Raw genomic sequence first — 27,366 nt, 5'->3', positions numbered from 1 at the left:
ATCTCTCTTAAGACGTAGGCTACGTCGGGGCTGTTTAACATTGCCCGAATCGATCATCTAAATAGGAAGATATAAAGAAAAGAATAAAAACAGTCTACAATAATGATAGGGACATGTCCTGTTGACCTACCAATTTCCAGCGAATCAACGGCAATAATGAAGCAGAATGGATTGCGGCCAGACCTAGAGGGGAAAATACAGCTAGGTCGCTGTTGTACAACTAATCGCCAAGCAATTATGATTGAAACATATATATTTTTCCCCCCTTCAAGATCAGAATGGCCAAGACTCGAAATTGAAATAATACAAAAGTGTCACAAGATAAGTTTATATAGGGAACATGGATTATAATTTGGACGTTGATGAATAAGATTGGTTGATGAAGACGTACCACAACAAGGCGCAAATTTGAACTGGCTCTATAAAACGTAAAAGAGAATGACAAATGAACTCGGAACGGCCATAGATTTTCATTAGCATTCTTCAAAACCAAGATATACAGTAAACCAAATGAACAGTTTTGACGTCCGTAGGCCTCTTTAAACTTGCGCTAAACAGTGTGGACTGAGAAAACAATGATTAAGAATGTAACAAACACGCCTAGCATCAAAATGGAGGCAAATTCACACACAGGGATCTGGATAGGAAACTGCATCATGATATCTTTGATAAATATACTGTATATATATATTTAGGTTTTTTTTTTGATAAAATAGTAGTAATATGTTTTATGTAAGATTCATAGCAAAAATAGAATGATCAGAACGCCTATGGAAAGAATGATGTGCGTAGAACGTATCGCAATTCGGACTTTGGAAACACACTCGGAAATATCGAGGCAAAAGGAAAGATGTAAGCGTTTTGTGCAAAAAATTTCTGTCGAAATGGTATCTTCCTTTCATCTATCTACTAGTTTTAAAAAAATCACCTTTCTTTTTACGGAATTCTGGGACTATTTGGTAAATAATAGTAGGCTGCGTGGTGATATGCTTTCAAAAGAATTCAGGCCCGTTTCGGCTCGAGTCGCTGTGAGAGGCCGGTCAAGATGCGCTGATTATCGATGACCCTCAAATTACGAATGTAGTTGCGGACTTCCTGTTCGCTACGCGGAGTTGGCGGTTGCAGCACTACAAAAATTTAATAAATAAATTTTTAAAAAATGTTTAGAATTGATGATCTTCTGGGTAGTTCAATAGATAACAAAAAATATTAACAAAAAATGAAAAAAAAAAAAAAAAATAAAAATAAAGTTACGTAGTTGCCGACTTCGGCAGTAGCGGAGAGTTCGCATCGTCTGGGCCAGCATGTGCATCTTCTCGAAATTGATCAATCCGGCGCTGTCGAGTAGAGTCCGATTACCCTCGTGCGTAAACGTCATATCTGTCACACGATCGATCAAAAAAACGGAGATTGAACAGTCAATTTTTTGATAAATTATACAACAAATAAGTGGGGCGCACCTTTCAAAAGTAAAGGCATGAAGGGAAGAATGGGCGGCTGGAGTTTCCCCACAGCGATCCGGTATGCCCGGTGATTGCGTGATGGTTCGATTAAACCGTCAAACTCGTTAAACATTTTCCTCAACTAGACAATAGAAAATATTCACTGAAATTTCAGGTTGAAATCGAAGTTTACTGTGCACGAAAATACCTTGGACGGAAGACGTTCCCAAGTCTGAGTCAGACGACTGACGGCCACGTTACTCAGACCCATGACGAGCGCAAAGAAAGCGTTCAAGTTCTGGAACTCTTTGCAACTTGAAAGCGAAACAATAAAAAAAAAAAAAAAAACACGATCATGAAAACGAAAACAAAGGAATCACCAAAGATCGAGTTGCTTACTAAGCGGCTAATTTGATGAATTTGCGTAACAGTTGGACTCTTTTGCCCAACGTGTTGGCCAGGCAAATTTCCGTGACAACCCAGTACTGGATTTCATTGAAACGGCGCAAAAATAGATCTAGGTTGGACTTGATCTTGCGGAAGGGTTGTGCTCCGGCAACGTGATACAGCAGCTCATACTACATCGACGAGAAGCAAATTTTAATCGGAAAAAGTTTAGAAACGGACTGGTTAGCGCCATCAATCAAAATGAGAATCCAGCAAAGTGAATGGCTCGTGTGCTTACCTCGTGAACAGAACAGAAAAGATCCCAATCGATCAGGGTGATGTAATAAGCTAACTCTCGCGTGCTAAACATTTCCAGCTCGTTACATGTCCCGTCGGAAGGTCCTTCCTGGTCGGGCAGCACCGTCTGATGACACCATGGCACGGAACAAAGAAACAAATTTTATTTTATTTTTTAAATTCTTCATTTTAATTGAAAAGTTGAATACATTTTTGCATAATAACATACCATGGCGTCGAGGTGGTCTTTGGGTGAAACAAAAATGCGTCCGTTGATGGACAAGCAAGTGGCAATGCTAACCTCGGTATCGCTAATCACGGACTTTTCACCTGTGCATTAGCAAAAGAATTTATCAAACAATCCCTCAAAACAAAAAAAAAATCTGAATTGCAATGTACCATTGGATTTGATTTCAGCTAACACAAGTTCCTCGTGGCGTAGGCCTAACTTGTCGGCGGCGTTGAGTTTAATAGTCTCTGCCGTGGCGTTGACGGGTTGCCGCAACGTGCAATATGTATGGTCGGCGCAGTACACGCGGAAGATGACTGTCAAACAAGTAAAAAGCGTGATCGTGAGATTTCGCTCCTCGGAACACAAACAAAAAAAAATAAATCATTACTGTCGTCATCAGCGCGGATGGGTCGTCTCTTTTCCGCACTAAAGGCACTGGCCGCGTTCGATTCGCCGCTGTTCTTTCTGTTGCCGGCGGCTGCAGCAGCTGTGGCTGCCGCGTTGACCGCGGAAAACAGGACGACCGATTGCCCTCCGGCAGGCAACGTCCACGTTAACGTCGCCAACGATCCACCCTGTTGTCTGGCCGCACGGTACTCTCCTTCAACAACAAAAACAAACACGGACGAGTTTCACTATTGGATCTAATTGAGTAATCGCCTTTGAATTTTTTGTCTCACCTAGCAGCTCTTGAACGTGATCCAGCATGGCAGCTTCTTCTCTTAACGTGTGGTAAAGCCGGGCATCAGCGTGGACTTCGCTGTGCAATTGCTATTCATTTTAGAGACACGCAAGAAAAAAAAATAAAAATAGAAACAAAAGAAAATAATCAATAAAAGTCCCATCGACTGGGCAGCAATGGTAGCCGACAAAAACAGCCACCCGGATGAGCTATTGTTCACGATGATTACGTCAGCCCAGAGTCTTCGGGCGTTGTGGCTCTCGTTTTTCCACACAAATCATTGGAGCTAGCCGCTCAGTACAGAAAGCCCGAGGGCATCAAACAGCTCGGTGCTCGAATGGTGTATGGGTTACACCAATCATCCCCTTTCCTATTTTCTTATATTCCTCGTTTGAACCCCCCCGGAAGGGCAGGTGAACGAGAGGGAACGGACAATGCCATTTCGTCAAGTATTTAAAGATCCCCACAGACACGAACGTTACTTGCATAATAATCGAACATCACAAGCCGGCCATTATCATGGCACTTGATAAAGGGCAGGCAAGGGGATTCGGTACCGGGGAATGGATGGTGGGCATTGAATTTTCGCCGGAGGGCCACTAAAGGGGCATGTTACGCGCAAGGCCTTAATCAACAACGTAATAAACGCACCTCGAAGAAAGAATGAGTGATGGTCTCGTCAAAGACTGGATCGCGAATGCTGGTGACCCACTGGTAGACGAAATTAACGACACGTGATTTGCTGGCCACGACGAATTCCTTGTCCTGCGTTGGCGATTCGATCCGGTAGTTCCTCATCAGCTCCGTGATCAGCTGGTGCGTCGGCATGAACATGATGTGCGTCAACAGGAAGTCGTCGAGGAACATGTCCGTAGCAGACGAATAAGGTCGGATGATATCCTCGTCGCGGACGCTCAAATGCCTCGCATCCAAACGCGTTTCCAATAAATGTTCCAGCATCTTTTGCGGCATTCCCGCCATCACCGTATACCTGCGCGCGTTAAGAAACAAAAAAAAAAAAATGAATATGAATAAATAAAAGAATATGAAGAAAATGTCACGTGACATCCTGAGACCCATGTCCAGTTAAAAAAAATAAAAATAAAAATAAAAGGGTCTTGAAGTTTTTCATCCACTCACTTGTAGTGTGAAGAGGCGGAATGTCGATGAGCTGCGCTCGGATTGGCGCTGACCTTCTCCAAAACGAGGACGTCACGTCCGTGCTCCTTGAGCCGGACCGTGTTGGCTTCGACGTCGCGCAGGATTCGATTAAAATCGTCCTTGTCCACGCGCAGGAACTGACAGCCGTCTTCCCTCGTGATGATAGTCGCAGCTCTGCAAACGAAAACAAAAAACAATAATAATAAATAAATTTTATTTTGTAAAGCGATATCCAATTTTAACAAAATTTTCCCCGTCCAGATGGAGCCACACACGCACAATCTACCAATGAAAAATATGCAGACATATTATTCATCAATAACGTTTTTTTTTGTTTTTGTTTTTTATGTTTCGTTGCTGGCAAAAATCCATTCCATTACACGGGAATAATTCGCATTGAATACAATTGAAAATACGCCATTTCCCTATTCTCCAGGGTGCGGCCCGATGATGAAACGTATCCCATATCCTCCCCATCTATCCTTCTAACGGGGTCAACGTGCACACGTCCGACACACACACACACAAAACTCGGTAATGTGTGTAAACTGGTCAGCCTATTATCGATCTATTGTGTACTCCCTCATATTTTATTTTTCTTTCTTTCTCTCTTTTTTATTTATTTTTAAATGCAATAAAACTACTGCGTTTCTCATGCCGCCTCCGGGACCAAGCAGATCCGCGTGACGGTGTTCACACATTGTGTTTCGTTTTTATCTTTGACTGCAGGGCCATCATTTGGTAAGTGAGTTCCATTTTTATGGATGCGTGGGTCCGCTCACACGAGTCGTCGGGGGGTCAAAAATAGTGTGCCAAGTGAAGTGCCAACTAGCGCAAAATAGCCTTCGATGGTTCGGCAGCACAGAAACCCATAGCACTTTTGCTTCCCCCCTCTTCCCAATTGTCTTAACTATTCATCCAATTTTCCCTTTTTGTTTTTTCTTTTTCTTCTTCTTTAGCCTCAATCCATAATGGAAAGAGCTCGGTCGTTTGTTTCCGGATATATGCGAACTCACGATCACGTTCGTGGCAGGGCTATTCCGGCAGATCCATATTGGCCATCTCGTTCCGTTCCCCCGTTACCCACCGCGGTCCCTTGTGTTAGAAACTACGCCGACCGTAAAGCGGAAAATGAGAAACGGGCGGAAAAGAAGGCCGGCCATCATAACACGATACACTGTATAAGCCAAACACACTACTGGTGTCTGTGTGCGTTTATCTGGCCGGTTGCAGTGGATGGCGCTATGGATCGTAGATCATCAATCAGCGATGATGATGATGATCAAGAACGAGAAGACCGTCCTCCCAGCCGTCACATTCGTTTTATTCTTAGCTATCTAAGAATCATCGCAAGAGGCCATCTGTAATAGAGTTTTAGCTGCTGGGTGACAGTCAATGGGGATCGTCCTATTACTTGGTTGATAGCAATGAAAACCAGGCCCCATTTTTCCGGATCAAAAGGAACCTAGTGACATAAAGACTATCTGGGGATTGATTGTCAGACATTACCAATCAAATTCATGGCAATCAAATTTATACACGGAAAACTCTTTGATGATGAAAAGTTCGGTCGGTTGGACGGATTGTCAAAAGGGAATACGACGACTAACTGAAAATGTTTCGTCTCTCGTCCAAACGCTAGACTGCCCGAGGCTCGTTATGGCGGCCAGATTATTTAATCGAAAATGATCCATCATCGTCGCTCTCCGCCTGCCCCCAAAACTTGTGGGGAGGAGGCGCGCACACACACACAAAAAATTCCCACTGACCGAATATATTTTTTTGTCAAAATTAAATTATCTTTTAAAACTTTTCCCAAGTGAAATTTTACCTGGGTGCGTTGTTGATGAGCGCCAACTGGCCGAAATCGTCGCCGTCTTGCAGCGTCGTGACAACGCCCTTGCCATGGATGACGACGTTAACGGAGCCTTTGAGTATAACGTACCACGACACGCCTTCGTCTCCTTGATTAAACACTGCGGATATATCGCCAAGAAAAGAAACAAAAAAATAATACGAATCAGAATTGCGTGTCAACTTCCCCCTTTTTTTTGTGCGGGGGGTCGCTCTTCTTTTAAGGGCAAAAAGATCGTTGAAAAAAAAACAAACAAAAAAACTGGACGTGATATCGCACTGACGTGAGGCACGAAACACACACACACACACACACACACAAACAAGAGGTAAAAAGGAAAAAGAAAAGAAAAACAACTTACAGACAGTTTCTGCTCGTGGATGTGATTCAAAGACGATTATGTTGGCCAACTCTCGTTTGACGGTGGTCGACAGATGCGACAGGGCCCTGATGTGCACCAACTCTTCGTAGATGATCTCCAAATCGTCGGGGGACCGGTCGTGAGTCCTGTTTAACGATGTTTGTGTAGTGACATGGAGAGCGTCGTCGGCCGCCGTATCGAGCGCGGCCACGGGCAAAATCTAATAATACTTACGGTTTTCTTAGGATGGCTTTGAGGACGGCATCGGGTGCCAGTTGAGTCAACGTCGAGATCACTTCGTCCTTCTTCTGTTGGGCGTCGCGCACCACGTCCTGACTCGGTTTGCGACCAGCGGGGCCGTCTCCTCGCCCCTCGGCGTCTTCGTGGAATCGGTAGAAGACGAACTTGTCTTTAAATTGATGTTCCTTCGACACTGGCAGCAGCAAAAGGACGAACAATTCAATTAGTTGAACGCAATCGAAATGAATGAGAACAGCAAGTTGAGTACGGGATTTTCATTTCACTTACGGGCTAGGATGACTTGCTCGTCCAGCAAGACCTGCCACATGGCGGACGCTTGGGCACGGCTGTGCACTTCGGGACTGAGGCCGAGCAGCCAATCGACCATTTCCGTGCCGACCAGGCAGTGACGAACGGTGCCACGTCCGGGTACTTTACGGTCACGGATGAGGGCGGAGGCGGGCGACGCCGAAGACGCTGCCATGATGAGCGTTTTCAAAACTTTGCCCATCATCATGGCGCGTTCACTGGGCGACTAAAACAAAAGCAAACAATCAAAAATGTTAGTCCAATGGCTAAACGTCACACCGGCCTTAATTTTTGTTTTTGTTTTACCAAAGTAAGTTGGGCGATTTGATTGCTGTTGGGTCCCGTTTGGCCGGTCGGTTGGCCGGCAGGGGCCGTTGTTTGCTGAGCGTTGCTCGGTGGCGAAGGATTGCTGCGTCCGTTTCCGCTGGCCGTCGTGGCACCGCCATCGACTGCCGTAGCGCTGACAACCGACGGATTGCGCTCCTGACGCTGTGGCGACGACGGCGATTTGCTGCTGTTGATATTCGCGTCGGCCAGCGACGGCTCCCTAGAAGGGATACCCAATCCGCCGGACGTCGAACTACTCCTTCCGTTATTAGCTAGAAAAAGAGCGAGCCAAAAAATGATTCAATATAGATATATTATTATTTCGTTCAAGAGATGCATGATCAAATTTCTCGTTGCTGGGCAGCCGGCCCTCCAGTCCGGAATGAGTAAAAACGATATGTAAACAGAGCTGCTGCATATGACGGGCTGTGAGCGTTGCACAAGATCAAAGGGGAGTTTTGCATACATCGTTTATTTGTACATTTATTTGGCGCAATAATATCTCAAAATCGAGACGAGAATAAATTGGGATTTCGATTTCTGAATCGAATCGATTCAGTCATGTGGTCAATAAATCGGGCGGGCAGCTACTCGTGTACAAAATGTCACCGTTTTTTTGACATGTTGATGTAGAAATAATTCAAACGGATGGCCAGGCCAATCAATGATGTCCCAGCTGACATGTCTGACGTCCCACGCTTGTAACGCGGGTGAGGTCACTCCCCTTTTTTTTTTTTAAATAAAATTGTCAACCATCAATTCACCAAGTCATCGCCCATAATTGAATAATATTCTTTTTAAACAAATGAAATGAAGGACAACAATTTCGCTTTTTGTTTGCTTTAATGATTGTTATTATGTTTTCTTTTTCATGCGATCAAAGGATTGTATAAATAGAGTCTGCTTTTGATTTAGTTGCCTGTAGTTGACGGAAGTGAGAAATGAGGAGGCGGGAATTTTGAGAACGAGTCACGAAATTCAAAAGCTCTTTCTATTTAATTTTTTTTTTTGCTCTATCGATTGGGCTTTCTTATGTGTACACTGTTTCCGCGCAGTTGACGTTAGTTAGTTGACAAGTTGCCAGTTGAGAACTTTCGGTCGTTCTTCAGGAAGTGGTAGTGTTCGTTAAACGAGACAAGAAAGAAAAAAACAAACAAAAAACGAAATGACATTTCTATCTCTGGGTGGGGCCAATTGAAAACGGGACAGTTGCAAGAGAAGACACAACATCCGAACCCAATTTATTAAAGAGGATCGAAGTTGTCTGAAACACGAGATTTTCAACGACGGCCGTTGAGAGAGCGAGAAGAGTTTTCGCCAATAAAGAAAAATGGTGGCGGATGGCATAATATAAGAAGAGGTTGTGTGATTAAAGGTTCACAATTTATGCCCACATCTTTGTGCCTCGTTTTTCCTTAGCAACTGTCAGACTCGTTGAACCCAATCTTAACAAAGGAAGGAGAAGCAAAAATGGGGGAAAAATATATGGCCTTTACTGCGGATTCCAGTTTCCTTCATAAATAAACCAGAACAACAAGCTAAGTCCATATGGAAAAAAGGACACAAAAGAGAAAGAGAGAGAGAGAGAGAGAGAAAAAGAAGTAGAAAAGTAGGGTAGTATCTCCCCCTGCTCAGCCAGACCCCACAATTTTCTTTTTCTTTTATTGATGTATATAATATCAGTGTGGGTGTGGTGCTCCGCTTTTTCCAGCTTCGCGGCTAGTCGCGTTAGTACAGGGCGTCACCGCTATTTCATTACAGAATCATGGGAGGAAAGTATTAATAAAAAGAATTTAAAAAAATAGATCGTTGTCCCAACGGCTACTGATTTCGATCCTGCCATAATTAGACACGCACACACACACCTACACTCAAAAAGTGCTTTTGAACATAATAGCTCGCTATGGGTGGGTGTATTGATTGGCCATTTGCCTCTGTGAAACTTGGGTATTACCTACAATAAAAACTGGCAAGCTTTTCTTTTAAAATTAAGACTTACACTATTTTCTCTTTAGATTTTTTTTTGTTGTTTTGTTTTGTTTTCGGCTCTTTGATTTTCTCATGATCGCGTTCACAGATTCTATTCTGGCAAAACAAAAAGAGAACACGAGTCCTAAAACATAATAGGCCATGAGATCTATCGCATTGTCTCATGTTGCCCCTCTTGTTTTGTTTGTCCACTCGGATGTTTACCCTGTTTGCAGAATGCAGACGATGCTCTTCCGCTTCGCAGAGGAAACGAGAAGAGGAATCCTTAAGGAAGAAGAAGAAAAAACAAAACTGAGAAAAGTGCATTGTGATCGTAAGGGGCGTGTACGTGCGTACCATGTCAACTCACGGTCTTTTGCCATTCGAAAACTAAGGGTCCCTTCGTTGTTTTTTCTCGCCAAAAGTTTCAACAACCTACTACTCATTTGGAAACTTTAAAATTAGACTGTCGTATTCTTAGAAATACGGTGAAATCAGACATTTTCTAACGCATTTTTTTGAAATTCGGATTTATTGTTACGTATTTTTGCCTATACTTTTGCCACTAGCTCTACTTGTAAACGAAGCGCAAAACTGCATTTGATGCATAAAATCTAAATATTTAACCGTTTTCCAAGAATGCGAGATATTGAGTTCCTTCCGGCCGTAGGAGAAGGCGGCGCGGGCACATCATTAAAGAAACCCACGGGCCAACGTAATAAGGGACCTGCCGGGTACGAGATACGCACACTGTAACGGTACATATGGATGATTATGACTTGTCTTGACGCCATGATGACTCAATTTACTACGCTCGGTTGCTTACCAACTCTCCCTACCCTTTATAATATGATCGCCTTCCATCGTCATCAACTAACCAATCAAACATCTAGGCAACAACAAAAAAAAGAGAGAAAAACTCAAAATCATGTACTGATTATTAGGGAGAAAAGGAAAGAAGATGACGAGGGGGGTAGAACGTCATCGAGCAGCCACTAGAGGTGGGTTATGCTGCAAGGGTGTGTCTTTCCCGTCCTTCGTTAGAGCCGCCCTTGTCTGTTTCACACACAAAGTCCATAACGAAGAGAAGGGCAAATGAAGAAAAGATTCCAGTCATTGTGTGAAGCCAGTGGAACTGTAGAAGGTCCCAACGAACAAGAGTCAAAACTGATTGTAAATCATCCAAACACAATCATGCGGGGGGTTTCTTTTCTATATATTACACAGGCCTATCCTCAAATAGTCTATAAAAAGTATGACGATTCTTCTTTCTTGAAGAAACAATCAAACCTAAAGAAAGGCAATCAGCCTCTATGGTCTACACACACCCCCCCACACACACACAGAGAAAACAAAGTTCGGTCGAAAGAATAGAGTAGATATACGGGCTTGTGTTATATCGCAGTCCTTAATAGGTGATGCTATTCTAAGCTGCTTACCCTTCTTCATATCAGAACAGGATTTCCTTTTTCTCGTTATTTTCAATCTGATATTTTTATTTTTGTAAGTAATTTCTTAATAACCTGCTCCGCACAAATGAGAGTACTAATTGTTTGTTTCTTTTTCCAAGAAAAACTAAAAAAGAATCGTGAAAAACTTACAGTTGTTGTTTTCTTGCGATCCTTGACGACTGCTGATGCCACCGGTGCTGTGATGACGTTGCGATTGCCTTTTGCCACCTGGCTGATGAGACTGCGGTTGATGATGACTGTGTTTGCGGTGATTGGCCGGTGACGAAGCGGATGGAGACGAAGGATTGGCCGACAGTTGAATCAACTCGTCCTGATGTTTCTGCAACGAGAAAATGGAGATCCATCGATCAAAACCGAGTCCAGTTCCGGCGGCGCTGTTTCCGGCTTCCATTTGCCAGCACAAATGACCCAAACAGATCTCGTAAAATTTGTCCTCTTTCATCGTTTTCTTGTCGTGACGGCCAACGTTCGGAATGTGATCGCGGCCACCATCTTGACGGTTTCGATTGGTTCGACTCGTTCGACAGTTGGACAAAGCTAGCGAATGATTCCGGCGAGCCGGCCGTCGCTGCTGCAAAGGCGAGCAACTGATCAAATTCTGATAATCGTGTTGATGCAACGGGATGGCGTAATTGCGACCTTTATCGCCCAAACTGGCGCACGCGACGGGCGAATGGCTGCCATTGGTCTGACACTCGTCGTCCGATTTGTTACTTTCGACTCCGCTGTCCAACGATTCGGGCGGATCGAGCGACTCGCTGAGGACGGTCATCACTTTTTGACATCCAATAACCGATCGGACGGGCATCATCGAATGGCCGACATTCGATGACGCAGGCATTTCGTAGACGGAAGCAAAAGACAAGTCCATCACTCGCTGGATGCATTCTTCTTCTTCGTCCGCGAAATTGGATCGAACGCGATCCGATGAAGGGCTCAACGTCTTCCGACCGTCGGTCTCGTCCTTCGGCTCGCGCTGCGTGGGAGATGCAGATCGCATCACCACCCCATCGACTGTTTCTTTATTCCTTGCCAAAAGTTGATCCAAGTAGCCGATGACGCTGTCCAGTGAACAACTGGACAGCCGGTCCATCGGGACCGACTCCATCAATAAATCGTCACTCGTCATTCAGTTGGTAAGGCTAGTCCACGCACATGTACACACGGACGATCGATTTGTAATCGCAACAGAACTTTGGGCCGCTCTTCTGCAACAAGAAACAACTGGCCAGTGCGGCGATAACAAGAAAAAAAGGTGGGTGGATGGGGGACACTTGTTGCAACTCGGCTCGACTACTCTCGACTGAACCTCTTCTTCTCGTCGGCTCAACACTTGATGGCCTCTGCGAGCTGTTGCGTTTCACTTAACGAGGGATGAAGACGAGCGCTTTCTCAGGGGGATAGAGAGATCGGGTGGTTGTGGGGAACGGGAAAGAAGGGGGGGGGGGCGAGTTTTCAACATTAAATGGACGACAAAAAGCGGAACTGGGTTTTTATTTTTCGAGAGAAAGAGAGAGAGAGAAGGAAATACAATCACACGGAGAATTCGACACCGCCACGCTCTCTCTCTCTCCTGCCTAGTTTTCCTCCCTATTTCCAAAAATGAAAAACATCCATTGATTCCTAACTGATGGAGTGCCCCCCCCCCATCCTTTCCCCTTCTTATAGCTGTTGTAAAGAAAAAGGGGGGAAGAGACGAAGAAAATCACGTGCTGTATAGCAGATTTTTACGAATGGCATCTTTACTTCGAGTTATTCGATTCCTTTTCAGCCAATCCCGCTCTCTTAAAAGTCCCCCCCACCACTACCACACCCAACAATAATAATGATAGTAATAATAATACAGTGAAATGAACAAGTGAAAAATGATCCGTTCCAAGGCGGACAATGGCATGAACAAGAACGCTTGGCCAGTCGGTGCTAGAGTCGTCTTGTTGCTAATGGCAGCAAAAATGGACGACCGTTGCACTTTTACACGTTTCCGATAGCGATCCGTCCGACCACCATCCATTTCCCACGAATCCCACCTTACGCGAGTATCCATTTTGATTGAGCCTCAATTCCTACCGACTTGAAATGACTTAATTATTTTGTTTTTTCAACTTTAACTCGAAGGGGACAAATGCTCCCCCCCCCCTCTTTTTTTGTACAGCAAATACAGGGACCAAAAAAATAAATAAAAGGTGGCCACCATATGGTCCAGCACTTGACATATAGGTCATATAACCGTCTGTTTTCTATAGCTCTACGTATAGTTGTGCGAGTATGCACAAAACAACTGCTAACGGCTGTCTCTCCTTTTAGACCCCCCCTTCTTTTTTTTTTCCGGCCGGAGCGGAGGCGGCTTTGTTTCCTTTTTTTGCGCTCGGTTACAGACGAACTGGAAGCAAAGAAAAAAAAAAAAGGGCGAATTGCTCCACTGAATAAAGAAAAGATTTTTCGATTTTTTCCCCTATAACTGCGGAAGACTTTATGTATGCACGGATGGTGGAAAAACTTCCGGCTGACTCACAAAAAAAAAAAAAGAAACGACGGGTGGCACAGTTCACTCGTGCCCAGTTACCTCCCTCTTAAACATGACGCGTCCCTATCCCTCGAAGCAAACAAATGAGATCCAGCTGAAATATGTTCCAGTGAGGGGACCTAAGCAACACACACAAAAAAAGTGTCGTTTCTTTATGCGAACCACGTGTTGTCAACCTGTCATCTTCGAGTCTTCCTACGAAAAAAAACAAAACACGACGAATAGCAAAAGTCCATTTTTTTTTTCCGAGTTGCCCCCCTCTATATAGCAGACGGCCCAATGACATGTGGACGGAACGACTTGTTAAACAAAAAAAAATGTGTTCCAGCTGTCGGTTAAAGGCCCACTATGTAAAGCTGTTTTTATCTGCTGATTTGATAGTCTTTTCTTTTTCGCCAATGGCTGACGACTTTTTCTCATTGTTATTGGCTGTCATGGCGCACAACGGCTGCCAACATACCCACCCCATCCATCAAGCATAAGTGACGTCAACCCGTCGATGGCCGTCATCGTTGTGCGGACCGACAAAATTAGGATGATATCAGGACAAATTAGATTTGTATACGGACGTTATCGCAAAAATCGGACGATTTTTTTGTTTATCGATCCAATCAGACTAGACACACCGTTGTATTTTTTATTGCTTATGCAAAGAATACAGCAGCCCCGAATGCTCATTGATCCCGTCTATGTATAATGCCACGGCTTGCTTGCATGTATTTCAAATGCATTTTTTTCCCCTTTCTTTTAGTTTTCACTTTGTTCCGCTAGTTGCCCTTACAGACGCACCGATCGATTTCTTTCCTCTTCCACGTAGACCTCATATACACACCCACCCACCCACCTTTGTCGTATGTATGTGTCTCCATACATGCGACCCTTTTTCGCAGTGTCCGTATGCAATACGACATACAGTGATGATTTCGCATCAAGTCCTTTACCGATTCCCCGTCTCTCTCCAGGACCCATTAGAGAGAGGAGGCCAAGCCAAACGACGTCAATGCTGTTGTTGTTACTGTCGTCTGCCTTTTATTTTCCTTTTACAGAATAGCCGAGAGCAACAACAAACGACAGTTGCCCAGGCATTATTCCGGTGCGGATCATCAATCTACCAAAAAGGCACCCTCCCCCTTTTTTCTTCTTCTTCTTCTTTTCGTCATGGATATAACGACGTATTTCACCATCCTCTAAGACATCGTTAACTTATAGATATGGGGAGGGGGAAAGAGGAAAGAATAATAATACGGGGGGGTATAGAGCTGGTTGTTGGCCTTACCTGCCATAGTGAGCGGAAGTCACGTTGTTCGACGCGCAACAACTTGCACGGCCCGCGGGTGGAGGCGGTGGCGTCGCGGGGCGAATCGTCGAGAACCGAATCACCGAACCAACTGCCGCGTCCGAGCAACCGTCGACTATAAGTCGCTGCCGATGTCAGAGGCGAACAAGACGACGAAGAGGACGATGGCGAAGGCCCATTATTTGACGAATGCTATTGAAAAAACAAACAACAAATTATAATTATTTATAGAAGGGATTTAAATATCATTTGAATGCGGAAAAATGAAGAAGAGCAGGTGAAGATTTGATTGAAAGCAATCAGGCGCAACATTGATGGCCAAAAAGGTTTTGCAACAGGCAATCGACAAAGAGTTCATGAATATTTTGATGAGCACAGCAGCTGCGTACGATTCGCATCAAACTGCGCAATTTTAATCAATGCTATTCCTCGTCTCGATTTTGTCGATAGCCATTTTCCTTTCTCCTTTTCACGCACAGCCGATTTGCTTTTTATTCGATGAAAAAGGTGAACCCATTGGTGGAATAGCTCAAAATAACTAATTGCGTCAGCGATGGATTAGGAACTTTGCATAAGACAAAGTGGGAGGAAAACCAATCTTTTCTTCCGACGTTAAAAAAATATTAGAAAAATCAATAAAAACAATTATTTAATGACGCAATGAAAATGGAAAATGAGAGGGAAATATGAGGGGAACAAGGAGGCAGACTGCGGATTCGAATTTCAATAACACACGGCGGGGACTTGAGAAAATGATGGAGGGCTACAGACGGAATACACAAAACGCTGTTGCTCGAGTAGCAGCAGGAAGTGAAAGGAACAAATGGATGCGAATCGGCTATTGCGCGCGACCAAATGGAAGAAAAGACGTCCCAATTATGACGACATGGACGATGTCATCTTTCGGCTCTTGTTGTTGATGTTCTCCCCATTTTTCCTCCTTGTTTATCCCAGACGTTCCCTCTCTCAAATATCTCATCTCCAATTCTATCCGGATCCACCTAATAATATTTCTTTCCTTTTTGCTTGCCCCCCTTCGCTAGTGAACAGAACAAACGTCTACCATCTATAAGCCCCAATTTCGTACGAGACATTCAATGCGACCGAAGCAAGTCGCTTACGCTAACCGGCTACCATGAGGTAATCGAATCCGTAAAAACCGGCAACAGATTACACAGTAGCTCTACATGATTTTCTTTTTAAAAAGGCGGATGGAAAGAGAAAAAGAAAAACGAAAATAGGTTCTCTCTTTAGAAAAGATAAGGTAGCGAAGAAAGTATAGAAAAGAACTCATCTAGCGGACGTGCTATAATTCATGAAAGAAGCCTATGTCACCCGTTCATACATTAGCCCATAATAGTCTATACATGGCTAACTAGAATAGCTCCTCCTTCGCAGTTTCTTTCGCTTTTCATCGGCTCTTAGGCAAAGGAGATGCTTCGAAATGACGAAGCGAGAGTCGCAACTTCTTGCTCAAAACTATATTTAGGAGCGTTTCGCTGTGTGTACAAGTAAAACCACCGACTTTGTCGCCCAATTCTACCTTTTAACGCACCATTACCCCGATTCGATGTTGTTTTTTTTGTTGTTCAATTCTGGATGTGTGCGGATGAAAACTTTTCACTTGAAATCGTCGTGCATCCTCCACTATGCATCCAAAGCTACTGCATCCCTATAGCGCCAGCTGTTTCGACATTGGGTGATCATGTCGGATACACTTTTTCTTACTCTATTTTTAATGTATGCAACAACACAAAAACCAATTGCGTAGCTCGAGCAAACAACGCAGCAGCTCCGCGAACGGCAACAACAAAAAAAAACCTGAGCCGATCGATGAAGAGCCTGTCTCGGGATATAAAACGCTCGGCGAAGCGTCAAACAAGTAGACATTTCAGCCCTTGAAAATATGGCGCGCGTTCAAATATCAGAGTGCACACTCATCACACAGGTTTTCCGCTTCCGACAAAATCCATCGCCATTCTCACAATCTTTCTAAAAACATCGATAGGAAGTAGCATCGCTATAAGAGATTCATCGAAAGAAATATTCAAAATTTGCATTTCATTTCGACGCAGGAAGTAGGGGGAAAATAAAGTTCTTTGCTTCACCATTTCCCTGCATGCGCACAAAAGTTATTGCAACAACTTTCCTTATCCTCGCATCCCTTCCAGAAAGCAAAGCAGATCGTGAACCTCTCACTCACAGCGGCTGTCAGCCGTGCAAACATCGGCGGGAAAAATGTTTCGTTCAGTTGAAGGCGAAGAAAAAGCCGACCCAAAATGAACGCTTAACGGTCCCGCCCGGATGAGTGTATACAACCCGCACACTGGGCTATAAGGATGTGGTTTTACATGCATGAGAAGAGACGTCTGACGTGATACACACAGTCTACACCCCAAACCCCCTCTCTTTTTTTTTGGGGGACCAAAGCAGCACCAACTTTTTGGCAATATGAGTTGTGCCTTATTATACCATCAGTTAGATGACTTGGTTTAGACAGAAAAGCGATGGGGGAAAATAAAAAAAAAAAAATTGGGAATCGTCGGCTCGGAAAAAGTTGTCGTCAGTGCGGGTGAGCTGAACGAGCTGTGGATAATTAAATACATCCAGCAGTGGAGTTGACAGCGAGACGACGTGTGTAATAGAGAAGCAGATGTTAAATCTTTTTTTTTTATTATTATTATTATTTGAAAAGGGAGAAGTTGCGAGCGGATGGAATAATAATAAAAAAAAAAGTCAATGGTCGATGCTTTTAGCTGCGAAATTGAGTTCGGATGCGCAGAAAAAAGGGGGGAAAAAACGGCATGTTTTTCAACGGATACCGCACGCAAATCCAAGTCAAGACAACGTACATCAAAGGCAAACACTTTCACGCTAATTTACATGCAAGCGGCAATCGATTCGATTGATGCGCCAGGCCAATCCATTCTCTGCTGACAATCGATGCAATTAAGTATTTTTGACGTCTTTCCATTCCCGTCGGCGCTAATATCGGAGCACATTTTCCATCCAAATGCATAGCTCACGTACAGAATGGCAAGCGGGACACGTTCGTTATCAGCTCCTCTTGTCCCCCCTTTTTATTTCTCTCTATTTTTTTGTTTACCCATCCTAACATATCATCATTGGGGATGGTGGTTAAGTTAACACGGTGTATACAGACAGAAACATTGGTAGTGGATGAGTGGGCCAACGAGAGAGTGCGGACGGACGAAATCCAATCACGAGGGGTTATTCTAGTGTACGTCCACCCATTATAATTAGTGCCGGCTCATCAGTTTCACGCCAGCGTTTCTTGCGTCGAAACATCCCCGCACCCGATTACATTTCCATCGTGTCTCTATTCTGCGCACCACCGTTACTCTGACCGAGTAAAGACTCCATTGTTTAAGTATGCTGTATCGCTATGGCGAATTTTGTAAGGCACGAAAATCAAATTAACTTTCGTCCATCCAAGCGGACCATCCTTTCACAAAGTTTCGTCCCGTTTGGGCAAACGTGCAGCAACAAAAGCCAAAGTTGATTTCAGAGAAAACGAATCAAATTTGAGTTTATTAGAGAAATGATTTGCAAACGATAGCCACTGATTTACCGCCTTTAAAAGGAGAAAAAAAACAGGGAGCACAAAAGTAAACACAGAGTCTGATCGAATTGTCGGCCAAATCCCCATGTTGGTTCTATTACGGATGCGGATCACGCGATCAAATTACGAGCGCCAACAAATAGGGGCTCAGGGGTGTACCTCATTCCGACAACAATCCATCGAACGATGGCACGTAAAAAAAAAAAATAAATAGGAAATCCAAAACTTTTATTGTCTTTACACACAACGGACAAGCGCCCCTAATATGTGGGTTGTAAAAAAAAAATAAATGACTTGATAATTAGCTAAACTTGACAATTCTTTTGGTGTTATCAGCCGAGCTAATCTAACGGCTAGACAACCCAACTACGGGCCTTGCTGCGCATACAAATATCTACACGTTTGTCAACAGACCACGGGGTGTCCGTGTGTGTGTGAGCTGTTCTAGTTAAGAAGGGCGTCACGCGTTGATGATGTGTCACACACGAAATAATTGCGGTGGGACATTTGTGGACACAGCCCTCACATAAAGATGGCGATAAAGATAACGGATGAGCTGTCCCTTTACGACAGCAGAAATGTTTGTTTGAAGTGAAAAACAAATAACGTACGACACGAAGTCATTCACAAACGAAGATGGCAGTAAACAAAGTGATTCATTTAGAGAAGGGGAAACATACGGCTAGGAGGTCAGGTCGATTGCAATGATAAATGCCACGCCACGGCAACATTTGCTCCGTTAGTTTTTCTATTTTCTGACGGAACAACCGGCGTAGTAGACGCAATGTCATGGAACACTTAACGGACGGTACTCAAGAAAGGCAGAATCGACAGACGGGAAAATGGATCAATGTTTGGCAAATTGACATTTTGGACGACTCGTGGCAGTCGATATTGACTACTTCCATCCGCCCATCTCCTTTAATGTTTTTCGTTCCCTGCCCGCTTGAATATTTACATGCAGCGTATCACAAAAGCCGAGACAAGAAACTGTCTAGGGAAAACTGCTGGAAATCTGTTTGCTCGTCGGAGACACTTCACTTTTTCTAACGCCGGTCATTAAAAGCTATTTAAAAGAGAAAATACATCTCATTTTCCTGCATCCAGATTCCAGAGAAAGGAGAGAACGTTTGCAGATCACGCGCTACGCACAGATATAACCGCCGGTCGGTTGGATCGATCGCGTTTCAAGTTTTCAAAAGGTGAACACTGGGCCAACGATTTTGCTTTTAAGGATGCCGTCCTTCTTTCTCAAGCGGAATAGCACCGAATTTCCGTTCGCTTTTTCCGTACACATCACTCACACGCAAACTCTCATTTTGGAATTTATCCATGTGCGGATGGTATCCACGCAACTAAGGGGGAAGGGGGGATCAACCGGAACGAAAAAAAGACGTCACGATCGAGTCAACGGTCCACGTCTAGAGTCGACGGTACACTTGACATAGAATGTCCTGTACGTGTTGTGTGAGCCTGTCGTCACCTGGGTAACTATTATCCAACACGGTCACATGACACGGCACAGAGGCGTCGGCTGCAACCACAGCAACACGCGAGCCGACCGAGCAACAAAACAAAAGGCCAGATGCAGGCGAAAACAAATAAAATAGCTGAACGGAGAGGAGAGAGGGGCCGACGGTAGGAATTAAAAGGGGGAAATGGCCACGAAAGTGCCGATTCACGCTAGAAAAGCAGCTGAGCGTGATCCAATGCTATTAAATATATTGAGAGAAATTAAAAAAAAAAATAAAAGAAAAAACTGTAAAACCAAAATGATATACCCATAAATAATAATTCAGAAAAAAAAAAGACGGGGAAAAAGTGTTAAAAAAAAGGGGGTTTGGTATTCAAGTTGGGCACATTCACGCGGCAGTTCCCGCAGCGGCTGAATTTAATGGGCGTCGCAAAGTTTTTTTAGCACGACAAGGTGTGAGTTGTAGTTGTCGGATCGATCGATGCCGGCAATAATGGCCAAACCCACGGGGGAAACGTCATTTCACGCAGGGGATCCTTTCCCGAAAAGAAGACAAAAAAAAAAAAAATACAAAAATAAAACTGTACGACTGAGGTGGATAGCGACTGCATGACCCCGTTGCTGCTATTGGGTTTACACATAAAAATGGGTGCCGGCCAATGGCCGTGTTTCAATCAATTGCAATTGCAATTGCACACACACAAAAAAAAGAAACGAGGAAATTGATCGGAAAAAAGCTTGAAAGAGCGCACAAAAGCGGAAGAATTGAACTACAACAAAACGCGGGCCCACGAGACGTTTTTCTTTTCTTTCTGGGAAAAAGAGTTTCGTCCCACTTTGAATTTTCATTGCCGAGAGGAAAAAGAAAAAAAAAATAAGGTGGGGGGGATAAAACTTTGGCGACAATAAATAATCCACCACTTGTCTCTATTCTCTTTGTTGGGTGTCATGTGCGTAAGACTCAACACTTTTTGCTCTCAAAAAAAAAAAATTCACACAAAGCAAATCGTTAGATGAAAGCGTCGATTCTTCGGCCACGACGGCCTGTGAATGCGCGTTGCTTTTATTGTCGACTAAGTCAAGCCGCAAAAGAATTTTAAAAAATCGCTATTGTCGGGTAGAACGAAAAGAATCGAATAAAAAGGCGGAAGGCATTGAAGCGACGGAATGAGAGGGGGGTCCGCTCTGGTTTCAACGTTCTACTGTTTACCGTAGCTCCGGTGGCACCACCTCTTCGAGAAGTGGAGCGAGCGGTTCGTCTATTGATTCTTTCCATCCGTTTGATTTTGTATCCCCTTTGCAAACGTTTGTGTCGTTTCCGTCGTCAATCCCCGTCGGTCCGCATCGATCGTCAAAACGCAGTTCAAATGGACGACAAGACGAGATCCCATCTGAAATTGCCTTTGCACGGCGGAGATGCTAAGGAAAAGAAAACGACATTGCTATTTGTCAGAGTAACCGATTGGCTACATCGACGAGTGGACGACATGATGGAAACTTTCGAGTTTTTTTTTTTCAAACAAGAGGAAAAAAGGTCCAGTTTCAAATTAAACGGCGCGATTCGAAAAGGGTGGAAACTCGGAAGCGCAGACCATCGTGCTAGTAAGAAGTTGCATCATCCTGGACATTTGGCAACGACGACAGACCAACAACGTCCTCGCTAGAAAAAATGAAATAAATAGAATGCAAAAGTGTTTGTGTAGGATGTTTTCCCTTCTGGCCGGATCAGGTCGAATGGGAAAAGACTAAAAGTGCCATCAAATCGACTTAGTTTTTCTTCTTCTTTCTTCTTCTCTAGAATGCAGCGTCAGCAAAGGCAAGAAAAACGGTTGATTCAAAGAGAAAGTGCTAGTCCGTATTGGCGAGAAATTCGGAGAAGAGCATTTATCAAGCGCAATTGAATGGAACAGCAAAGGACGACAGAGGGGAGGCGATCAAAGTTTCAAATGAGATTGAATTTATTAGCTCATGCGAGCTCCCGTAATTGGCTCCAAAGTTCGGCCGACTATTTCCCTTTGCACACCCGTAAAGAAAAACAGACGACCCACGTATTACACAAGGCAACATCCCAAATTTCGCGACAAAAAATAAAATAAAATAAAAAAAGGGGGCCAAAAATAAAAGTTTTAAAGGCAAAATGCCAGAAAGGCAACAAAGGAATATTCACTCGAGCCCAGTGTTTTTGCCAATCGCCTAAAGTGCGCACTCATTTTTCGCGTAAAGACACTCACGCGAATAGCTAATGGAAGCTCGATTCACTTAGGCGAATAGCAAAGGAGGCAGTCGCGTACAACACGGTGGGTTCTTTTAAATATGATTATGCTCAAATTCAATTGGCGAAGGCTGCTCTAGTTGAATGCTAATAATCAACAACACGGAAGAAAGAAAAGTGCCGCGAAATAATTGACGATTTCAAACGTGTGCAGACGAAGGCTGTTTTAGGTCCAGCCCTTTCTTTCGTCACGTCTGCAACCGCCGTAAAGAGACACACACACACACACAAAAGGTTTGCTTTCTTTGATGGCTCAAAGTTAAAAACTAGCGCAAGTTTCAAACCCTTTTGCCGTCATCAACTTTTCATGGATGAATAGATGGGGTTATAGGTCTACACTGAACGCTCACAGTCCCGAATCTATCAAACAATGACGTGTTTGCATTGCGCCAGCTCTTGGAATTAAATGGGGGGGGGGGACTCTGTGGATCTTCGAGAAGTAGGGCACAAGATGGAATAATTCAACATCGTAAATGTTGCTCGACTTTGTCGATCTGTCTGTCAGCTGATAAAAACTTGCGTACGAAATGCACGTGAACGTGAGACAAATAAAACAGAAGCCGATCGTCTCTTACATAAATCAACTGAATAATTAAACTATTAAAATAGAATGGCGAAGGGCAACGGGGCACGTCTAGTCAAAACTCAATAATAAAGCCATTATGACGATAACGATGCATATGGGACAATTGGGTAAAAGGTCAACGCCAGATGTTTGTAATGGCTATCGTACAGGACGGACGGCAATTATGAATTCACGCTGGAAAATAAAAAGCCAAGGCGAAAAAGAATGAAGTTGGATTGCATAAGTGACGTAACTTTCGATTCCAGCGCAATGTCAATAACGAAATCCAGCCGAATGGGAAATCGACACAGTTCTTTTATTTCCTACGAGCGCCCTCATTTTTTCTTTGTGTTCAAAGACAACAATAAAGAGAACGATAGACATTTTTGAGACGATATTGAAAAAGCGGCGTGGGCGAAACGAGAAAAGGGCGGCCTTTCGGGATGGATAGGGAGAGCAGGTAAACAATCAGCGCATCGGTAAACACAAAGCGAAGAATATCTAAGACCGACGAGCCGTTGCTCGGCACGTTGACGTAAAGACGCAAGAGCTCGTCAATTTCAATGTGTCCACAATTATTTTTGGCACCGTTAAAAATCATTTTAACGGCATTCTCTTACCCATTCTTTTTTCCCTGATTGCATGACATTTTATCCAGACGCAAAACAAACAAAAGAAAAAAGAAGAGATTGAAAAATGCTTCTGCCTTTAGGTAAAAAGGCAACTTCGGTCGGGTAAAACGAGGAGAAAAAAATAAAAAAATAAATTATCTTTAAATGAACTCACATGGCGGAAACTGCTACTGGCGTCCTTGTTGTCACTGCGATCGCTACAAGTGGCCATGACGATTTCGCCGCTGAGAATGAAATACCAATTGGTCCCGCGGTCGCCTTGTCGGTACACTATACAACGAAATCCATGAAAAACATTGGAAAAAAAAGAGGTTAGTTGGTACCAAATTTGTTGTGGAAATTTGGCAATGTTACGTGTAACGCCGTCGTCGAGGTCCTCGAGATAAGCGACGGATGCCAGACGCCGGAGTAAAGAGTTGCTGAGAGAATCTAGACAGCGCCATTTATGCAAATAAGCGGCTATTACTTCCACATCTCCGGCCCGACGCTCCGACGATCTAATTACAAAACAGATGCGTAAGATAAGTGAGAAAAAACAAAAAACAATATCGATTTTCAAAGTTGCAACAACTAAATAAAAGACAAACGACGGATGGAAAAAGATTCTAGGGGGAGCAATCGAACTATTTAAGAAAAGACCAACGATGTGGCCATTGGAAATCGATCGACAAGTCTGATCGGAAGCAGCGGAAGAAAGAATAGGAAGTGGCCGTGTATAGATAGTCGATAAAGCTAATCATAAAGAAAAGAGGCCAAAAGAAAAGGAAAATGTAGACGGTTGAAAATGTGCAAGGGCAATCGATCGCTGGGCTGCTACAAGTTGCCACTCTTCCGTCTCAAAAAGTAAGGAGGACAAAAATTCGCTGGATGTGCCCCGGCCATTCTTTCTCATTCTGCCCCTTTCTTTTTTATGGACCAGCTACATGTGTACGTATGCGACCGACATAGGGCGGGGACCAATACTATATCAACCAATTCCGATCCGATTGGATGGGTACCATGAGCTACAATGGTGCCGAGCAAAATACACTCGCATCACTGCACGTAGGAGGATTTCGACGAAATACGAAAGCTCATAAAAATACACGCATAGTATAACGTATATTAAAGATGATGAAACTCAACTTTGGCTTTTCTCTGTCAGCACACACAAGAAAAAAAAAAGAAAATTCCCGCGTTGAGTGGCTACAGCCAATAGGTAAGCTCCTTGCTCCCTAACTCCCTTTCTATGCTTTTTGTTGTTGTTGTTGTTCCACTGTTGCACGTATATGCGATTGCATTGCACCAGGGATATACTTGGCCCAACTACAATGGTGAAGATCTCAGGTATCCAGCGTGGGGTATCCCACGTAGACAATTCGTGTGTACGGCGAACTACTTACTCACTAACATGGAAGCCCGTAGACAACCAACAATGGCAAAAGAAAAGCATCGCCGGCTTTTGTTTGGCCAACCGATGTTTATGTATATGCAACCGTGGTATGTGAATGGCACGCACGAGCACAGGCCAAACAACAAAGAAAAGAAAAAAAAAAGGCGAACTTCAACAGCATTTCGTCTCCTTTTGGAACAGCAAAACAGAGAGCTAAAGTAATTGCTAGAATAGTTTCGTGTTTGAATACTAGGCGATGCGAACGAACGTTCTAATGACGAACGAATAATACACCAGTTCTCTTACTCGTACCAATAAAGTGAGCTGCCTTTTCAAAGGTGGAATAATCTTTCCTGCCTTTCCGTATTGATCTTCTTCTTTGCTCCCCTCCACCCTCCATCACCTAGGATGGGATCCACGCATCTTAAAATAGTCCCCGTGTCCTTTGGCTGCGGATCTTGAAAGCAGTACCGCGGATCACGGTGAAGCGGGAAATATGATATATATTTTTTTTTGCCTCAACATGAAGTTTATGATTGTACTTTACCTGTCTGCCTCACACAACAAAGTTTCATTACGGAAATGGAGTGGGTAAAAAAAAAACAATTTTTTTTTACATCAAGGAGACGCACAGGTGCCACTTGTTGCGTTAGTCGAGTCACTGAGCTGATCTCACGGCGTATGTTTCACCATCGATTCAATGTTCTCTTTCTCGTCCATTTGTGGATTTGTGAGTCAACAGTTTTTACCCGAGCAAGTTCGAATCCGTAACTTAGTTGTTGATTGAGTATCCCTAAACGAGTTTCCCTCCGTTATGTTACATAAAAGCGATCATATGCAAGTCTATTTCTACGAAAAACGATCGATAAGGCAATGATGAAACAAGTACAAAAACAAAAAAACGGAAGAGGCTTCATATGGTACAATGGAAAAATACACAAGGATGGACTTACGACATCAGCTGAGACCTCGCCTTATGCTTAGATAAACAGTATAGAACATTGATTTTTTTTTTTCGTGGTTTTTTTTTTCTCCCTCCCTCTAACGGGAAGTAAACATTAGGCCGATTGATCCCGCTTTTTATATATACGTATATTATTATATTTATTTATTTTTTTTTTCAGGAGGTGGATCAGCAGGTGATTATACCGGCACCCACTGGCTGTTCTCCCACGTTACTTTTTCATCCATCTATATTTTATTTTTCTACTCATCCCTCTATTTAGGGATTTCAGAGGACATCAATAGCAAGAGATTGGCGTCTAGATCTAATCGGAGATGACGCACGAGAACATCGAGGAAAGAAAAAAAAAGGAAAAAGTTGATCCGCCTTTGCTAGTCGTCATTGTCGTTGTCGTGGATGATTGATTTCGTTAGCCAGAAGACATGGCATTTTATTATTGCCATTCGACTGTCAAAAAGATCACATCACATTTAAAAGACGATCGGCTTTAACACAAAAAATTGCCCTTTTTTCATTTTCCATTGGCTTTGTAATGGACGTACGATAGATACCCCCTTAGCCTTCAGTGGTTCATGCGACGGAAGAGTCTTTATCATGTGACAACTTCTAACATAGTAGGAAAAAGACGGTCACTTGATAAATCTCGGTCATAAATCTTGCGGAAACTGACAAATTATTTAATACCCTGCCCAATGCAAAAGAAGATAACATCAAAAGGCGAAAACAACAAGTAGCTTCCGTAAATGGAGGCCCGAGCCAACGAAAAAAACAATTTTAAATAAAAGAAAAGAAAAAGAAAAAGGGAAAACGTGAATATAATCACGAGGTTCACGACTAAAAAGCAACATAGAGGATGAGACAGGAAATGACTCTCTCCCTATTTGTGATCAACAGCGAGTCGCAAGAGAACTGGAGAAAGGGGGGAGCTCGACTCCGGGACTACACCTTTTATCGATCACGTTCAACTTGGGCCAAACATCCGCACACAGGGAGACGCACAAATCGACCGACAAATCGGCAAAACAAAAATCGATAGGCCATCGCCACGACAAAACAAAAAAAAAAAAAAAAAAAACACATCAACTGGAACGATATCGAAATAATATTGCGTACTTTTTCAAGCGCAATTTACTAAACGCGGCAGATTATTTCGGCGGAGGAGGGGGGGGGGGGAATAAAATAAAATAAAACTGAATCGTAAAACAGGTGGTTCCGGGGCTGGCACACGTCAGCGTTTCCCGTAACGCAGCGATATCAAGCGGGTCATGCATAATCAAGCAGATCGCTTTTGCCTTCTCACCATCTGCTAACGTTTGACCTCAGATTGAGGGCAATACCCAGATAGCGTCGACAAACAAACGGACCGTGCGATTCGTCAGTTACCTTGTATCGAAAGACGAAGTCCAATGATGAGAATCCATGGCAATCTTTTGGTTGATTGTGTTTGATTCTGACTAAAAATGCACAATTGAACTAAAGGGGAAATGTTTCAAGGCATCTTGAGCAGCTGGACCACTGTTAAGTTGAGACTGCAACATCTACCAATAATTCCGCATCCGGATAAGTTTCAAAAAAAATTTCTTTCTTCTTTTTTTAGGGGGCGATGGTAACGATATCAACCAGAATTCACGCAAATCACAGGCAAAAAAAAAATAAATAATAAAGTACACACTGGACGACTAAACAAAAACAAGATTTCAATTCTCCGTGGCGCGTAAAACGACAAATCTGAAAATTAAAAAACCGTAGGTGGAACAGAGCGGGGAACGATGGGCGACCGCCGCAACGCCCGAAAGTCTCGCAGCTACTAGTGAAACGGTGGGATAGACGCGCGAAGAACACAGCGTCCGTCATCCACGTGCGGGAAAACGACAAGACCCGACACCGAACGCTGAGGCGAATGAGAGACCCAATTGAACCGAGAACGCTGAAGACCCGGTGCGCAAGCGC

The 27,366-nt window shown here is 43.6% G+C and overlaps 1 protein-coding gene across 4 annotated transcripts; it reads right to left on the bottom strand.

Annotated features, from left to right (window-relative positions):
- Window positions 1–235: 235 nt before the first annotated feature.
- On the bottom strand, window positions 236–27,330 carry LOC116918971 (rap guanine nucleotide exchange factor 4). Of its 4 annotated transcripts, XM_045171092.1 has the most exons (22): window positions 26,800–27,330; window positions 23,435–23,577; window positions 23,235–23,350; window positions 14,534–14,746; window positions 10,863–11,052; window positions 7,273–7,565; window positions 6,946–7,192; window positions 6,652–6,850; window positions 6,418–6,563; window positions 6,033–6,177; window positions 4,181–4,375; window positions 3,692–4,031; window positions 3,039–3,129; window positions 2,747–2,959; window positions 2,526–2,672; window positions 2,356–2,456; window positions 2,128–2,253; window positions 1,842–2,020; window positions 1,651–1,756; window positions 1,461–1,584; window positions 1,255–1,380; window positions 236–1,127 (listed from the first exon to the last, which is right to left on the bottom strand). In XM_045171092.1, the coding sequence occupies exons 1-22, from the start codon at window positions 26,835–26,837 to the stop codon at window positions 1,003–1,005; spliced, it is 3,603 nt and encodes a 1,200-aa protein (XP_045027027.1). In that variant the 5' UTR covers window positions 26,838–27,330; the 3' UTR covers window positions 236–1,002. The 4 variants fall into 4 exon arrangements, with proteins under 4 accessions (XP_045027027.1, XP_045027028.1, XP_045027026.1 ...); XM_045171093.1 differs by lacking the exons at window positions 23,235–23,350; window positions 23,435–23,577; window positions 26,800–27,330 and adding an exon at window positions 18,818–19,598; XM_045171091.1 differs by lacking the exons at window positions 14,534–14,746; window positions 23,235–23,350; window positions 23,435–23,577; window positions 26,800–27,330 and having other exon boundaries at window positions 1,267–1,380; window positions 10,863–12,075.
- Window positions 27,331–27,366: the final 36 nt, after the last annotated feature.

The sequence above is a fragment of the Daphnia magna genome, linkage group LG3 (genome assembly GCF_020631705.1).
Source record: "Daphnia magna isolate NIES linkage group LG3, ASM2063170v1.1, whole genome shotgun sequence".
Classification (NCBI taxonomy): Eukaryota; Metazoa; Arthropoda; class Branchiopoda; order Diplostraca; family Daphniidae; genus Daphnia; species Daphnia magna.
Note: the sequence above shows the minus strand (reverse complement) of the source record. Positions and strands in the feature narration are given on the sequence as shown.

What these genes read in the sequence shown, in the direction of transcription:
- LOC116918971 (XM_045171090.1), bottom strand. Translation starts at nt 11,862, where the DNA reads ATGACGAGTGACGATTTATTGATGGAGTCGGTCCCGATGGACCGGCTG. An exon ending in AAAGCCATCCTAAGAAAACC is followed by an intron (nt 6,564 to 6,651) that starts GTAAGTATTATT and finishes ATCGTTAAACAG; the next exon opens with GACTCACGACCGGTCCCCCG. An exon ending in TCACGTTCAAGAGCTGCTAG is followed by an intron (nt 2,960 to 3,038) that starts GTGAGACAAAAA and finishes TTGTTGTTGAAG; the next exon opens with GAGAGTACCGTGCGGCCAGA.